We start from the raw sequence: 18844 nt of genomic DNA, 5'->3' as shown, positions 1-18844 counted from the left end.
TTTATTTAAGATAAATATGTGTTCGGAAAAACGTTCTCCTCCTGGTGTTTGGAGGAAGCTGTACGAAAAAATATTCACAGGAACAATCATTTTTTTTTGCATATGTTCCAAAATTGTCAAGGAAAATAATAATAATAATAATAATAAAATATATATAAATAAAATAAAAATAAATAATAAATATATTTATGGGCATCTCTGTGGATGGATTGAATTCTGTACATATCCTTAATATATAAATCCCCCTAAGGGGCATGTCGCGCATGCACACCATACCGTAACCCTATCACGCCCCTGAATCTCGGGGTGGTCCTATCAAGGCATGGATCAGCTTCATGATCTCCATGGGTTGTGGGTTAGGGAAACGGCACCCTTGTAATCGGAGCTTTTGGTGCCGAGGGGGCGGAGTCAGCACTCCTACCCTGTGATGATGTCACATTGTCTTTGGATTGAGAAGCAGGCAAAGAGGCCCCTACCAAGAGGCGTACCCCTAACCATGTGACACCTGGGGCACCTGTTACCCATACCTGGGAACTTCTTCACTCCGGCTAACCGGACACGACCAGGACTGCCCACTGATGTCAGCGGGCGGCCCCGTGATGTCGGTGGGAGTTTCTGATGACGCCAGGGGCGTTCCCACTGATGTCAGCGGGAAATGCCCCCATTTAAAGGGCAAATGGGTGAAGAGCGGAGCGTCTCAAGACCCCACTCTCGCGATCCGGAGGACCTCCAGGTCAAACCCCGGAGAGTTCCCAAGTATTCTCTTGCCCCATGGAAGATTGAATAGAAAAAAAAGAGAGAAATAAATAATTTGTTCATTTTTGCCGAGCTGATTAATTAAAAGTTATTGTAATCGGACTCGAGGTTAGGGAAAGTTCAGTTAACCGCTAAAAACTTTTCCCGACACATTTCATGATCCCCCGCCGAGGAGATTCTTTTTATAGAAGACGGTAAATGAAATGAGATAGAAGGTCTCTATCTTCCTTCTCCTTGTAAGTATGTCCAAGGGAGCGCTAAGCGCACCGAGCTAATTCCTCGTAAAGTAATTGAGTAAAGAAACAGAAGCCGCCTCAGCCAATGGCTCCCTCGTTAGGGATGAGCGGTTTTTGGGATCACCATGTAGTTCGTAATCATCTTCATAATCATATTAGAGCTAAAAATCAGACAACGTCCGCCATAAAATACCATAAAACAAAAGTTCTTCTCCGTGCAGGAAGGAGCTTGCCGTAACATTGTAACAACGCGATTATTCCTCCTCGGTCTGTTTCCGCCGGTCAGGTTTTGGGAGCCAACGAGATAGAACACCCAAAGTTCCCAAGGTAGCAGACTCGAGGAGGGTCCTCAGGGTACGGTCTGATGTCTGGGGAGATGAAATAAATCAAAATGTTGCCGTTTTGGTTAAAATTGAGGGAAATTCCACTCTTCATGCGAGGAGAGGTGAGGAGTCCTGGAAACGGGTAGTCTTTAATGGTCGTCATTGGCTGAAGCCAATTTCCAAACTGTTGGGTTTTCAGGTGGTCTTAACAGGGCGGTCTAGTGTCCCATGTAACCTCGCTAACAAAGAACGTATATTATTGCTTTGACCCTCATCAGGCCAGCAATGGAGCTGACGGGGGAGGGGGATGAGAATGCCCCCTATGCATGAGAATTTATCATAGGATGTTCAGACGATAGCTGGAGTGTCCCTTTAAGTAAAGTTAGGCAGCTTTTAGGACGGCTGGCGCCTCTTCTTCCTCTGTAACTAGGGGGTAGCAGAATTCCAATAAACAGTCACTTGGCTTAATGTCTGTGACCTCATCGTCTTAATTATCCATGCGATACTTTAAGACACGATTAACTTCTTGCTATGGATTTTCCTCCAGTTGAATTAAAACCACCCATTCTCCATTTCCATGAATTACTGATAACCCACCCCCCCCTCTTTACCCCCTGCTGAGATGTACGCCATCTTGCTGCCCCATCGCGGGGTTAAATCGCCCCGTCGCCCTGACCTGCGCGGCCAGAAACAATCTCTAGCGCTAGAGGCTCATGCGTTGTGCGCCAAAACAACGAGGAGAGAGAACAGCAAGTGGGTGACGACTTCCTGTTCGGGCTGACGGGAGGATTCCGATGCAGTCTGCGCCGCGGCATCATGGGAAACGGAGGAAATACTCCGGCTCTGCTTTTGGGATGTGTAAAAAAAAAACAGGAAAATGAAAATAATTTTAAAGCAGAACATTAATATAACGAATAGTAGCAGAGGAGATAGACGGAGGGGGGGATCCAAATTAATTTTACTTAACGTAATCAATTCCACTTTTAACGGAGCCCCAGTTGCTAAATATAGTTACTCAAATTCTGGGTTATTGTGTGTTAATTTTATTAGTTTGGGGTTTTATTTAGTATTACATGATTAGTTTTTTTTAATGTTTACTTTACTAAGAGGGTGGTAGATAAGTGGAACAGACTCCCAGCAGAAGTGGTAGAGGGTAATACAGTGAGGGTATTAAACATGCATGGGACAGACATACGGCTCCTGAATCGAGACCAACGGGTTTGAGTCTCTATTGTGAGTTTTAATGTTGATTTTCACTCTCCTCGTATTGCAGTAACGCCATAATCTAGAAATAAAATGTAATAAAAATAATAATGATAATAATAATGATAATAATAATAATGATATTATAGGCACGCCGCCCCGTTAAGTGAATAAGGGACCTATTTAAATAAAAGCTGTGCTGTGAGTCTGCTGGAGGAAGCCGTCGGAGGCGGCCGCGGTATGGCGGGTATAGAAGCGGAGGCCGTTGAGTCCTCGATAAACCGCGTTGATTTCATTTGCACGGCTTATCTCTCGCTAATCCCCGGAGTGTTTATCCGGCCAGATGCCTCCTTCTCTGTTTGCAGCTCCGGGTTTTTTGTTGTTTTTTTAAATCCCCGTCTGTATTTTCGGCGATGTTTCTGCTCCTCTGAAATTCGCGCTCCGTCCCCCCCCCCGCGCGCGGCCCGCTCATATCTTTATATAATATTGTTGATGCTCTGTCAGTTCTGTGCCGAGTCTTCATCCCGGCTCTAGAACGTAAACCTTAAAGAAACATTTTATATACACAGAAAATATATTTATTCAGACATCTAGAACCCGCCGGCATCCGGCCCCCGTCTGGTCGCCCGTCTCTCCTGCTGTAACGATTCAAACCTTAATCAGTCGTCGGTCTCGTCTTAGATTCAGGGGCCGTATGTCTATCCCATGCGTGTTTAATCCCCTCACTGTATTACCCTCTACCACTTCTGCTGGGAGGCTGTTCCACTTATAAACGTCATTACTACATTGTGCAGTGGGATTACATACAATGAAGGGCATTTCCGGGCTGACTCAGGGTTGAATGTCTTCTAAGCCCCCAAACTCATTGACTTGGGGAAGAGAAGAGGGGGCACCTCTGACATTCCAAACTCACATCCCCCTATTGTCCTCAATAGAGAACTGCGCGAGGCGGGGGGGGGGGGGGTTAACCACGGGGCAGAAAAGAAGTCCAGTGGCTTCAAACAAGGGCCGACATTGCATGCGTGTTGGGGGGGGGCTCAGTGGCACAGCGACCCGCGTCACCACGATATCGGAACACAGAACACGGTCCTTCCGCGGACGTTCCAAATAGTTGGGCTTCATTCACTAAATCATGAGTTCTATCTACTGGGTTATGCTGGGACATTTTGGACTGGTTACATTTCCAGTATAAAACCTAGAATCTGCCGGCAGATCGGCCCCATCCGGCCCCCGTCTAGTCGCCCGTTTCTCCTGCTGTAAAGACTCAAACCTTAATCAGTCGTCGGTCTCGTCTTAGATTCAGGAGCCGTATGTCTGTCCCATGCGTGTTTAATACCCTCACTGTATTAGCCTCTACCACATCTGCTGGGAGGCTATTCCATATAGCTACACACCTAACATTTACTTTAGTGAGAGAGTGGTAGATAAGTGGAGCAGCCTCCCAGCAGAGGTGGAAGAGGGTAATACAGTCTGATCTGCTGAGAAATTCTAGGTTTCTTTGAATACCAAAACGTGTTGCGACTGAGTTGCTTTGAGAGAAACACAAAGCATGCTGGGAAGTGTCGCTTGCGGTCAGTTCACGGTTGGGGTAGGCTAAGGAGAAGCATTCCTTCGTTGAGTTTTGCATTATTTATGTCTGCGTGTTGGGATAATTTGTTTGTTCTGCATCTCGGGGCCGTATCGGGTATTTGCCGTTTGGGATATGCCCTGGAATTGTTCTCGGCGTTATCTGCCTGGGGTTAGAAGTGTCACGGCGAGGGGGGCAGCCGCGGTCGGTGACGGAGCTCAGCCTCCGTAGTTTACTTTCGTGGAGCCGCAAATCCGTAAACAATGACATCATACCCCGGTGCTCACCAATGAGGTCGCTGGCACTGAGGAGCCGGCTGGCGGTGCTGCCCGGGGTTAGGCTCGGCTCTGCCAAAGTTAGATACGGCACTGGCTGTGATTGGTCCAAAGTAACATGCCCCCTACACCCCAAATCCCTAATGCCCCCCCTCTCCTCCCCTGATGCCCCCCCTCTCCTCCCCTGATGCCCCGTCTCCTCCCCTGATGCCCCTCTTTTCTAGGAGGTCGGAATGTTTGCTGGGTATGAGGGTATCGCAGGGTTCTACAGCCCTAAAAGCCCTGATAATGTGTATAGAAACAGCAGAAAATGGGTTAATAAATTAAACGGTGGACTGATCTGACGGCAAATTTTGTATTTCATTTCTTTTTAACTCCTCTAGTGCACAAATATATTAAATAATAATAATAATTTTTATTATTGTGATTATTATTTTTTTTTTTTATATATTTTTAATAATATTATTATTATTATTAAAAAATAAAAATAATAACAATAATATTAAAAATAATATAAAAAAATAATACCAATAAAAATAATAATTATATGAAAGGAATTTATATATTCTTCCGGCGTTGGACCGTTTCTTGCGTGTTTAATGTTTAGATTATAATTAGGAGAGGTGGAGGTTCACTAATTGGATTTGCGGCTCTCATTAGTCCTGGAATCAGCGTCTGAGTTTTTTACTCTTTTCTGCGGGGCTAATTATCTCTCCGGACTATTATTATTTAAAGAGACAGTGACTGCATTTTATTTAGTTATCCATCTTCAATATGCTGTCCTAATGCCTGAGGGCCCATTAGTGATACCGGGTCTGCAACGAGCCAAAAACTGTCTGTGATTTTACTTCATCATTAGCACCGGATAAAATTAACAGATTACAGAAACATAGAACCTGACGGCTGTATACAGTAATATAACCCCCCGCGCTGTATACAGTAATATAACCCCCCAGCGCTGTATACAGTAATATACCCCCCAGCGCTGTATACAGTAATATAACCCCCCGCGCTGTATACAGTAATATAACCCCCCAGCGCTGTATACAGTAATATAACCCCCCAGCGCTGTATACAGTAATATAACCCCCAGCGCTGTATACAGTAATATAACCCCCCCAGCGCTGTATACAGTAATATAACCCCCCGCGCTGTATACAGTAATATAACCCCCCAGCGCTGTATACAGTAATATAACCCCCCAGCGCTGTATACAGTAATATAACCCCCAGCGCTGTATACAGTAATATAACCCCCCAGCGCTGTATACAGTAATATAACCCCCAGCGCTGTATACAGTAATATAACCCCCAGCGCTGTATACAGTAATATAACCTCCCAGCGCTGTATACAGTAATATAACCCCCCGCGCTGTATACAGTAATATAACCCCCCAGCACTGTATACAGTAATATAACCCCCAGCGCTGTATACAGTAATATAACCCCCCAGCGCTGTATACAGTAATATAACCCCCAGCGCTGTATACAGTAATATAACCCCCCAGCACTGTATACAGTAATATAACCCCCCAGCGCTATATACAGTAATATAACCCCCCCAGCGCTGTATACAGTAATATAACCCCCCGCGCTGTATACAGTAATATAACCCCCCAGCGCTGTATACAGTAATATAACCCCCCAGCGCTGTATACAGTAATATAACCCCCAGCGCTGTATACAGTAATATAACCCCCCAGCGCTGTATACAGTAATATAACCCCCAGCGCTGTATACAGTAATATAACCCCCAGCGCTGTATACAGTAATATAACCTCCCAGCGCTGTATACAGTAATATAACCCCCCGCGCTGTATACAGTAATATAACCCCCCAGCACTGTATACAGTAATATAACCCCCAGCGCTGTATACAGTAATATAACCCCCCAGCGCTGTATACAGTAATATAACCCCCAGCGCTGTATACAGTAATATAACCCCCCAGCACTGTATACAGTAATATAACCCCCCAGCGCTATATACAGTAATATAACCCCCCCAGCGCTGTATACAGTAATATAACCCCCAGCGCTGTATACAGTAATATAACCCCCCAGTGCTGTATACAGTAATATAACCCCCAACGCTGTATACAGTAATATAACCCCCCGCGCTGTATACAGTAATATAACCCCCAGCGCTGTATACAGTAATATCACCCCCCCAGCGCTGTATACAGTAATATAACCCCCAGCGCTGTATACAGTAATAACCCCCAGTGCTGTATACAGTAATATAACCCCCAGTGCTGTATACAGTAATATAACCCCCCGCGCTGTATACAGTAATATAACCCCCAGTGCTGTATACAGTAATAACCCCCAGCGCTGTATACAGTAATATAACCCCCAGCGCTGTATATAGTAATATACCCCCCAGCGCTGTATACAGTAATAAACCCCCCCCGCTGTATACAGTAATATAACCCCCAGCGCTGTATACAGTAATATAACCCCCCAGTGCTGTATACAGTAATATAACCCCCAACGCTGTATACAGTAATATAACCCCCCGCGCTGTATACAGTAATATAACCCCCAGCGCTGTATACAGTAATATCACCCCCCCAGCGCTGTATACAGTAATATAACCCCCAGCGCTGTATACAGTAATAACCCCCAGTGCTGTATACAGTAATATAACCCCCAGTGCTGTATACAGTAATATAACCCCCCGCGCTGTATACAGTAATATAACCCCCAGTGCTGTATACAGTAATAACCCCCAGCGCTGTATACAGTAATATAACCCCCAGCGCTGTATATAGTAATATACCCCCCAGCGCTGTATACAGTAATAAACCCCCCCCGCTGTATACAGTAATATAACCCCCAGCGCTGTATACAGTAATATACCCCCCAGCGCTGTATACAGTAATAAACCCCCCCCGCTGTATACAGTAATATAACCCCCCAGCGCTGTATACAGTAATATAACCCCCCAGCACTGTATACAGTAATATAAGCCCCAGCGCTGTATACAGTAATAAAACCCCCCGCGCTGTATACAGTAATATAACCCCCAGCGCTGTATACAGTAATATAACCCCCAGCACTGTATACAGTAATATAACCCCCAGCAATGTATACAGTAATAACCCCCAGCGCTGTATACAGTAATATAACCCCCAGCGCTGTATATTTTGCCCCAATAAACTCCCTTTATCTGCAGACCTGGAGCCGCCGGTGCTGTCAGTCATGTGATATTTTGGGTGACTTTCCCGGCTCAAACACCACACTGAGCTGATGCTTTATGGCAATTCTAATGAAGTCCGTTCCTCCATAGACTTTCATTAGACAGAGAGTCCGACTGGGTGATTGAGACTGTGCCATTCTTTTGTTCCCCATAGGCAGTATGATAAGGAGTCGGGGGGGGGGGTTAGTAGATCGGGGGTCAGATAACAGAATGAGAATCATACAAACGGCTGATATGCAGCTGCCTGAAAACATTATATGGTAAAAAGGGAACTAGTTTAAAAAAGAAAACTGCTAAATATTTTTTAAAACTTATTCCTAATCTGATACTAGTAGGAAAAAATATAAATTTAAGAAAAATTAAATGAATCCATGGCTGTTCAATGTATTATCCAAATTCTAAAAAAAAAACCTCTAAAAAAGCACACATAATATTAAGAAAATTAATTAAAAAAAATCAATTTCTCAGTAGTGAAAATAATAAATATTCTGTAAGAGCCAGAAGTGTGATTGACGGCCGATGACTTTTATAATTAGATATAGAATTGTAATTATCGCCGTAATCATCACGTTATCCAAATTATTTTATTAACACCGTAGCCAACTACAGACTCCTAATAATGAGGCGTTTGGCTAGTCACATCGGGACCGGTTACCATCCTGGATCTCTGACACTTGGATTGGCCTCAAAAACATTCACCGTTCCATTAACCAAACGCCTGCCGCTATGCAAATAAATGCTGGGTTGTCCCCTTTACGCGGTTTGGCCATGATTTTAAATAACGACTTACCTTCTGTATGCATATTAGAACATATTAGAGTGATTTAACCCCCAGGATGATGATGGTAAGGCCTTTCTGAACTGATCACTGCGCTGGCACTTAAATGGTTAATAGCGTTATGGGTGCTTTTTAATGGGGGGTTAAGTCGGGGATCTCCATTGTTTTTACAGCTCCTTGGGCACATCAGGGGAGATTAGAGCCCCCCCCCAACTGGTCATGAGCCCCAGTGACCGAAGAAGCAGGACGCGTGCGGGGTAGTGGCCAGAAATTGGGACTGTTGTACGAGAACTGGGACACTTTGAACCTCATACCCGTATTAAAAATGTTTCAATTTTTGGCAGAAATTTAGAAAATCGATACATTTTCTTTTAAAATCTTAGCGCAGATGAGAAACAAAGGTTTCTATTTGTTAAAGGGACAGTTTATAGCCCCTGGCAGCCTCACTAAAGGTGAGGGGGCAGGGAAAGGGGGCAAATGCATATGTGGTATTTTGCAGAACCCTCCCCCCCCATGCATTTGCAAGGTGGAACATCCTGGAAATTTAAAGGGACCTCTCAGCTATCACATGCATTGTAATTATACAGTTAAAGGAATCATTTGGTATCATGGGGGGGGAGCATAGCCTGTCACCAGATTACAGAACTCGGCATTTTTATTATTATCCCTAAAATAATGCAATTTCACACGCGCCCCCCCCCCTGTAAAACACCTCGTCAGTCCTGATGTAGGAAGAAAGAGCATCGCGCCCTGTTTGACGCTCCATACAAAAACAGTTTGTCACCTTCCCCCGGTATAAGTCAGAAGTGAACTCTTTAAATGTCAGAAGGAATGAATAACCCTTTGGAATTTAAGGGTTAACTTTTACATGACCAAAGGAGAGAGCAATGTATTGGGGGGGGGGGCAGCGAAAAGGGTCAAATACAGAAATCCCCCCCCCCCAGCGGAGAAACTTTAAAGGGACCATTCAGCTATGCTGTACATTAAAGAGTATATGATAGCTGGAGCGTCCCTTTAATTAACACTCTCTTGCATGTTAATTATAGAAACACTGTCAGTTTCCATGGCAACGGCTGATCAATGTCTATTTTTGAGTCATTTGACATTCCGTGAAATTTGTTTTATATTATGACTAAGGCAGAACTTGGCGTGAAAAAAGAAATACTTCTAGGAAGTGTTTCCCAAATTCTGCCCAGTAAGTGGAACGGTGACTTAAATTTCAGAAAATTGATGTAAATTGGATTGTTTTGGCAGAATAAATACAGGACGGCTACAACAATTCTTCAAACAGCGCTTATAGACTGGCATACAACATGTTAATAAAATGAGTCCTTAAAACCCATGGAATACACAGATACCCCTAACATTTGTTTTACATCTAGAGTTTCCTCTACATGCTCCCTGTGCCTGCTGCTGATTTATTAGGCTTACAGAGAATTTCAATGTAACAAAGTTTTACTTTACTGAAAGTTGTAGATAAGTGGACCAGCCTCCCAGCAGAAGTGGTAGAGGGTAATACAGTGAGGGTGTTAAACACGCATGGGATAGACATACGGCTCCTGAATCTAAGACGAGACCAACGACTGATTAAGGTTTGAGTCGTTACAGCGGGAGAAACGGGCGACTAGACGGGGGCCGGATGGGGCCGATCTGCCTGCAAGTTCTAGGTTTCTGGTTTAAAGATTAAAGCAGGTGGAATTCACAGAACAGAATGAGGACCTGACATGGTAGATATGCCTGGCATGCGAGGAGTTAAGAGGTGCACTCTCATATTTTTCACATCTGAACTCTCTGTCCCCGCTCTGGCGTTTACGGGGTTAACTTTGTTTAAAAAAACTGTTTTATGACTTTGTTGCACTTTTGTATCTCCGGCCTTAATTTTTTCTCTGCTGCTGTAAAAACCCTTTAAAAAAAAACAAAAAAATTCAATTCCTAGAAATACAAATATTTTTTTTTTTTGCCAGAAGAATAAATAATATTTAACTCTTTCGGGGCGGGGTGGGGTGGGGTTAATAAAGGGCATTTTATTGGCATTATGAGAATGTAGTGGCGCACGAGGGGTTAATCTGGGCAGTTAGCGGCTCGGAGGTGGCAGGGCCTGGCATCGCCATTTCTCTTTCTGTTTTTATTTTTGTGATGTTTTGCCGTCTCTGATCTCCCGCAATCTGCTGGGTTTTTTGTTTTTTTTTAATGTTTGCGCCTCCGATTGTCCCATCCCCCCCTTCACATCTGAAAATCTCTCTCTCCCCTTCTCTCTCTCTCTCTTTCTTTCTTTCTATCTTTTTTTTGCTCTCTCTCTCTCTCTCTCCTCTTTCCTGTTCTCTCTCTCTCTCTCTTTCTTTTTTTTTTATCTCTCTCCTTTTCTCTCTCTCTCTGCTCTGACTGTCAATCGCGGCTCCCCCCATCTCCTCTCCTGCCGCCCTCCCATGCACATGCATCCGCGTCCAGACAACACCATTCAGCCCTTTCTGATCGATTTGCATGCGTCCACCCCCCCCAACCACCGGAAAAAAAAGAACCCCTTCACATCTAGAAACCCATTCACATCTTCCCCCCACCCATGAAATATTTTATCATCCACCCCTCGCCATCACCCCCCAAGCCTCTTTGACTCCAATGTAATTCTCTTGCACTCCCCCCCTTCCAACCTACTCCAATATTCCCACCGATTGTGTGTGTTTTATATACTTCTACGTGATCCACCCCCAATAGCGCCTAAAACAAACTGGTACGTGATTTCTTTGTCATATTTAAACTAATATCTCTTTTATTTTTCCTCCCCGTCGCATTTCTTGCATCCTGTAGGGACCTAAATATAGCAGAATATCATGTAGATGCTTTTTTTTTTTTTTTTTTTTTTTTTCTTCTTTCTCGCTGTGCATCGCTGATCTTCCTCCCAACCCCCCCCCCCACCAGCTCCATCCCTTTTATTTACTATTGTTGGTACATCTCTTCCCCTTCTATTTTTTTTGTCTCCTTTCTTTCCCCCCCGTATAGATCCTCTAATCTCGCCGCCTGGTCCATCAAAGGTTGTCGCACGTTCCCGGTGGATCCGTATCACACTAAATGCTCCTGTGATCGTTTCTCCAGTTTCGCCATTTTAGCTCACCTCAGTTCAGACATGGTAAGTCCCCCCCTGCATAGAACCCCGCGCCTGTTATGATCGTTTAAAGTTACCTCTCTATAGACCAAATATTTAACCTTGGAACGGGCTCGGACCCCCCCCCCCCTTTTTAAATCAGGAGATGCGGCGTCGCCTCCCGAGACATCTGCTGGGTCGGAAGGGGTTAACCCTACAATGTATCTTTTTTTATATTGTTATTAATATCGCCGACGTGTTGATAACCCTCCGACATTTAAAAAAAAAAAAAAAATTGTTAACGGTTTTTTTTTTTTTGGTAAAAAGGAATTTTCTCAAAATTGGAGAAAAAAAAAAGTTGAGGGGGGGCCTAATGTTTTTGTTATTTGCCATATTCGCTGTCGGAAGATGCTATTTAGCAATCAGCACACAGGCAGGGGGTGAAAGGTGGCGTGTGTTTGCGTGGGAGTGAGTTATTTTGAAAAGAAAGAAAAAAAAAAATGTGTGCGGAAAACTTAAATATTAAAAAAAAAAAAATTGTAACAAGTGCGACTCCCCCCCCCCTCGTACTCCCCACCTCTCCGTGCGTCTCTTAGACTCGAAACGAAATTGATTTGTTGGTTTGTCACCGATATGTAATCTAGGATCATTTTTTTTATTTATTTTGTTTTATTTCTCGCTGATGTTTTTGAATTATTGTTTTAAATAACTGCTATTGCCTCATTTTAGTTAAAAATATGTTTTTTTTTTGTTTTTTTTTTTACATGGATGGCTGTATTATGCATATCGAGTCAAATGCCTTCATTATTGGGATATTTTTTTGGTAACGTGTAATAATAGATGAGATATTGGAAGAAAATGTATACATATTTTTTTTTTCATGGAATTTTATGCAATTTGGGAAATAAATAGAAAATTTGCCGTTAGGCCCCAAAACAGGATTTTCACGGATAAAAGGCTTGTTAAAGTCATCCTCCACATCCGGCCATGAGGATTATTTTGTTATTATTATTTTTTTAATTATCATCATTTATTTTTCAAATTTTAAAAGTTTTCTAAAAAATATTCTGGCTACTTTTGTGCATTTGATAATTTTTTACATTTTTTTTTAATATATATATATTTTTGGTTTGCTCGTTTCACTGCGTTTATAGCAATGAGCGAAGGCGATTGTGGATATTTTAGCTTTATCTTCATTACCATGCGCAAGCTGTCCGCTTGCAATGTGAATCTTGTGTCAGATTGCCAAAAAAAAGGGTTTGTTGGGCCTACTAAAGAAAATATGCATTTATTTCTACATTTTTAACCCTTTATGTCACGTGTAGGGCACATAGGAAGCCTTCACTTACCTCTTCGACAAATATATATATTTTTTTATATATTTATATAGTGCCTTCTGGGTTAGCTACTGTATATTTTATTAGTAATTCTGCAGCTTCTGGGTAAAAAACATCATCTTTAGACACACAAAGAAGAACAGTTTTAAAAACGAAGGAGGGTTATTTGATACGTGAATATATTTGTTCTTCCCGTTGCCATGGAAACAGCATCTGCACTCGTGTTTAAAGATACAATGTGCATAAGGCTGGTAAGGCCTGGTTTGGGGCCTGCGGTCTGGATTTTTCTATCCATAGTCAAGCTTTTTGGTTTTAGATCTACTTAAAAAAAAAATACGTTTTTAAAAATATTTTATTTTTTTATTTTACATTTTTTTTTAAAACATTCTGTTATTTTATAAGAAAAGCAGGTTCTGTATCCGGTGCATTTAACTTAAAGTTCAAACATCTTAAAAAATATATATATATTTAAGGGCATATAAGATGAACGTGAAAATGGAATGGCAAAAAAAAAAAAAAGGAGTTTTATTATTTTCAGCTCTTTTTGAAATGCGAAATATAATTTGAGACGGCGTCGCTATCAAAGTCCGTTTTATGGATCATTTTACTAGAAAGTCAAAGAATACATTAACGTGGCTGTGAGTGACGAGATGTTTTATATAATATGTGTTATCTTCACCCAAATTCTTGCTGTAGTCTGCTAGTAAAGAAACTTGGCCGATCCCAGATTCCTTAGTTTTCCCAAATTCGATCAAAATATTCTACATTATTAGGATTTTTATATATATTTTTTAAATTTGACCTGAATGTTTTTATATGAGGGACACCACAATAGGCTACTCTTGATGCCCAATTGCCTCTGGATTACAATTCCTGTCATGCCACCGGGAAAGTGTGATGACCCTTTGCCGAGGCTGACCGTTTAGTAGCCCATCGCACAAACTCCATTGTATAACTTTCCGATGGTGGTAACCAGGTCGCTTGGCTAGGTGTTATCTTACGACTGACCCAGGACAGTTCCCCAGTTGCCCCCCAACCCCTTACCTCCACAGCCCCATCATATCCCCTTGTGCTGCATTTTAAGTTCACTATGGAGGCTGTGCCAGCCACGCACACATATGGGCCATTTCAGGGTCAGACTGGCGACCACTTTCAGGCCAATGGCCGCCTGATGACTTAAGTGCGGCCGACAACTGGATATGTTTTTATGCTCATGGGCCCAATCCATTGGCCCAATGTGCCGGTTGGTCAGTCTGGGCCACAGCCAGTTACAAAGGAGATCTCTAAGCTCTCCAATTGGCACAGATGATTACTGGCACGCCGGGTCATGTGGCAGAGGACCTGCCACACTTCATGTACCGTAACCCTAACCCTAGTTGGCCAAGACTGGAATGCACCACTGCAAATACCAGTGCTTAACAAAACCATGACTTGTTAGGAGGTAAAGGTATTCTGAATGAAGTCACCTGTATTCAAGCAGGGTTTCCAGTTAGGATACATGGGACATTATTTAACACGATTATCTTTTTTTTTTTTACACTAAAACCATCCACGTGTTTTACGAGCAGTCATTACCTTAAAAACCTTCTATGTATGCAGAGTAATAAAAAAATTATCTGAGAAGTGTTTTTATCATGTATTAATAATTTGCTAGGAGTCGGACTTGATTGAGCCCTGGATCCGGTACCTAGTTAGTCAGTTTTCTAATATCCTCGATTAAAGTCCATTTATATGGCTGGTGGGCTCATAATCTCCTGGATTATAGGTGAAGGGGCAACCTCTGCGTCTTCCCATGTTTTGCTCTTTTTTTGCCCCTTGTCTGAACATCTCAGGGCACAGAGGTATGTCATCATAAAGCGGCAAGCTCATTGGTCACCTTGGACCAATGGAAGCAAGAAATGTGGTATCTGTACTGAATTCTCAACCCCCAAGAACCCCCCACAAACAACAGTAAGAAGTAGCTCAGAGCTGGTGGGCACCCAGGGTCCAGTTGGATCATCATACCACTGAAGGTCCTACATATTCGCTTTGACCCCCGCTGCCAGAGCCCTGTCTAAAAACGCCTGGCAATCTAACAGATACAGACGGCTGCTAATCCAGTGGAAGGTTTTGCCAAAGACAACTAGAGGTGGGCAAAAGGCAGTCAGATTCCTCCTTGGATGAAGAAAGTCTAAAACATTAATATTTATTCCATCATTTATACCCCTGTATGTTCTGCTCTTACCCTTTTTGAAGGCATCCGTTGTATCTGATAGAACCTCCTCTCTCTGCAGTGGATTCCGTGGCTTTACTGCCCTCACTGTAAAGAATCCCTTCCTCTGTTGTGCATGAACTCTCCGCTCTTCCCATCTCAGAGGACGACCTCTTGCTCTTCGTACATTTCTGTCAATGAACAGGTCACTGAAGAGCTCTTTATATCGGCCCCCCCGCACATGTTTTTACCACGTTATAAGATACCTCTAAGACGCCCTTTTTCTAGCTGCCGCTGATGGTAGACTTTTAAATATAAAAAAACAAACTGAATAACCAACAAAAATCACAAGCCATGGGTAGTTTTAATTTGCGATTTTATTATAAGAAATTTTAGCTCCCTGTTCATTATGAAGGGCCGACCCCTGAAGGGAAAATGGTTGAGTCGTCCATGGATTCCAATTGGGGTTCCATCCAAAGACCTGCCTATCTACTGCCGGTTATATTTTTTGGCGGCTCCAGAAACTCCTAAAGTCCCCGGCGCCCCTGATGCCTTTTTAACATAGTTACCCAACGGACACATGGCCTAAGAAGTTGGTTGTCTCACTCAAGTTATGACACATATCTTGTGCCCACAACATGCGCGGCTGCCCAGGCTACACGCCATCAACCATCTGTGGATTTGGCGTGTGGAGTTATTGTAGTCATCAGACTATTTATAGGCAATCCCTGTATGAAGCAAAATACCCCCCCGGAGCTAAAAGTATTGGCTCTATCTGTGCCTTGAGAAGTCTGACCTCGTATCTGGTTCTCAAAATGGCCGCCGGAAAACGATATGTAATATTTTTATTTTGTTTGCAATCATATAAAATTCCTTTAAAACTTTTTTTTTTTGGCAAAACCCACAGACAACCTGCTTAGAAATGAATAAGTATGGATGATTTTCCTGGTCTTTAGCCATCTTACCTCGTTGTTTCATTGACGTTCACTTGGGCTGATTCACTAAAGGTCCAGGAAAGGTGAGGTGGGATTAATGCCCCTCTAAGGGGTTAATACATATTTTTTAACCCTCCCCACCCTACACTGTATGGGATAAAGCGTGTCTGAAAAGGCAAGTGGTTCTTGGAAAACTTGTTGCCCTAAATATGCCGTCTTTTCATGTCATGTCATGGCCGCCGCCATCTATGCTGAGAGTCCATGCGCAGCAAGGAGTAAATTCCCTATCGTGCGATGTGCCGGTTACAGTATATATGGCGGGTTAGTTGTGCGTCCGATAGGGAGTCCCACCCCTGGCAATGAGGGAAATGGACTAATGGCTCTGGAACTGCTAGGGCCCAGAATACGCCACTGGCCTCACGTTAACCCTTTAACTTAACATGCCACTCAAACTTTATTGAAAAGACCCAACAGAGATTTATGGTAAGAATCTGGATCTCCGGTGGGCAGTATCCATGGAAATGAAGGCAGGCGAAGGCCATTAGCAGAGAAGCATCTCGACAGCAATCATTTTTAGGCCACAGAACTCATTAGCGCAAGCGACAGCCCCATCCCCTGTGTTCCTGCATAGATGGTTTGTTGTTACAACCACTTAATATTGTTTGTTTATATGGCCATTAATGGGTCCCAGGATGACATTAATCACATTCCGTGGCCCGGTGGGCCGCTTGGTTCCTGTAGCACTCACGGGCCTGGCGTTAGGTATTTGACACCCGTTGCAGAGAGCGAGGGAGGGACGGAGGATCTGCATTTATCTGCGTAGATCATCAATCACCCACAGCGGGGCGGCTCCCAGCTCCCTCCGCTTAATGGCGTGTGAACGGAGCAGCGGATTCCGCTTCCTTATAGAAACACACAACCTGCCGGCAGATCGGCCCCATTCGGCCCCCGTCGAGTCTGCCCGTTTCTCCTGCTGTAAAGACTCAAACCTTATCCGCTCCTGCTAGGACCCTATACATAAAAAGGATTTAGCCTGGGCAAGTCCAGGGGCCAGCAGCTCCTCTGCTTTAACAAGGAGCCCGATCCCCCTATATTATCATGAGGGGTGGCAGGCGGCCCTGGGTTAGTATAGAAACAACAGGAAACGGCTTATAAATTAAACGGGGTAAATAAACCCCATTAGTCTTCAATAGGGCACAAAGTGACATAAAAGGTCTTGGTGATGCCTCGGCTTCCTTTCTATTGATGCCCTCCCTGGCCGTTGCAGATGTCGGGTGTAGATACTTACATTATTTCTCTGGACGGCCTGCCGCCAGCCCCCGTAGTACCTCGAGAGGCCCTCAGGATAAAAGCCACCTAATGCATTTCATTGTAAGGGGCAAGTTTTGATTCAAATTGAAGATTCTGTAGAATCGGACTTGTACTTGAAACTAAGTGCTTTGGGAAAAATAGCAGAACCCTTCAACTAAATAACGGGGTCACGTCAGGAGCAAAATGGCGCCCTGTACCCCCTAGTTAGTGATCTGCTTGACCCACTTGGCCCTTCATGTTTCTGAAGTTATCTTGGGTTTAATGATCCCAGGGCTTCACTTTAGGGGTCACTTTGAATCCTTGGGGTATAATTTTGTATTATTTTGTTGTTAGAATTCACAGCCAAATTATTTTAGAAAGCAGGCAACGGAGAAGTGATTCCAATTCCAAAAAATAATATAAAAAAAACCCATCAGTCATGATTATATCAAATGGAATGAAGAATGAAAATAGTATTATGTAAAATAATAATAATAAAACGTATGCAGTCCTTACGATCAGCCATCAGAATAACGTGTCCTTCCGCACGGACCAGGCATGACCTGCGCTGGGCCATTGCGTGGTTTAAGCGTGTTCTGCGGCATCACAGAATCGTCAATGGATTTAACACAGAATCGGCTGATTAAATACAATATGACTTTCGCACATCCTCTCGCCCCGTACTCTGCCGGCTGACTAATGTGGCCTGATTTTTTAATTGGATGACGGACATGCGTTGACTCCCAGAGACAGCTGAAACAAGGCCTAAGGGTGACTGGCAAATAATCCACGTCCTAGTGACAGCCCTACACGCTATTCCGTTGGGCTCGGGTTAGACACTTCCACTGCGTTCCTGCAGAATTATATATATATATTTAAAGAGGATCCCCGATAGTTTGTTACTATTCTTTTCAGTATAATTCTGTGGCAGAATGTGGCAGAGATTTTATTATCTGCTCAATTTCCTGTTCTGAAGTTCTTTCTTGTCCCCCACTCTTACAAACAGGGGGGACTTGGTCCTTCACACATATTCACACACACACTCTCACATTTCCAGAAACTTACACACACGCCACACACAGATACTAACACAAACTTAATATGCTCACACACTCATGCTAACACACACATACACACTCATGCTAACACGCACTTACACATACGTACTTACACATACACACTTACACATACACACTTACACATACGCATTCATGCTAACACACTTACACATACACATTCATGCTAACACACACACATTCATGCTAACACACATACACATTCATGCTAACACACACTTACACATACACACTCATGCTAACACACACTTACACATACACACTCATGCTAACACGCACTTACACATACGCACTTACACATACACACTTACACATACGTATTCATGCTAACACACACACATACACATTCATGCTAACACACACTTACACATACACACTCATGCTAACACACACTTACACATACACACTCATGCTAACACGCACTTACACATACACACTTACACATACGCATTCATGCTAACACACTTACACATACACATTCATGCTAACACACATACACATTCATGCTAACACACACTTACACATACACACTCATGCTAACACACATACACATTCATGCTAACACACCCACTGATGCTAACACACACTTACACATACAC

General features: G+C 43.3%; 1 protein-coding gene across 1 annotated transcript in view; it reads left to right on the top strand.

The window, feature by feature from the left end:
- Positions 1–18844, top strand: part of LOC149277906 (adhesion G protein-coupled receptor B1-like) — a 173578-nt gene that overhangs the window by 115739 nt on the left and 38995 nt on the right. The window contains exon 20 of the mRNA XM_089502610.1: positions 11335–11461. Coding sequence (XP_089358736.1) covers positions 11335–11461 — 127 coding nt within the window. The remainder of the gene's footprint in view (positions 1–11334; positions 11462–18844) is intronic.

Source organism: Sceloporus occidentalis, unplaced genomic scaffold (assembly GCF_023333645.1).
Source record: "Sceloporus occidentalis isolate IW3139 unplaced genomic scaffold, rSceOcc1.0.p SCAF_206, whole genome shotgun sequence".
Lineage (NCBI taxonomy): Eukaryota > Metazoa > Chordata > Lepidosauria > Squamata > Phrynosomatidae > Sceloporus > Sceloporus occidentalis.
This window is presented reverse-complemented; position numbering and strand designations above follow the sequence as displayed.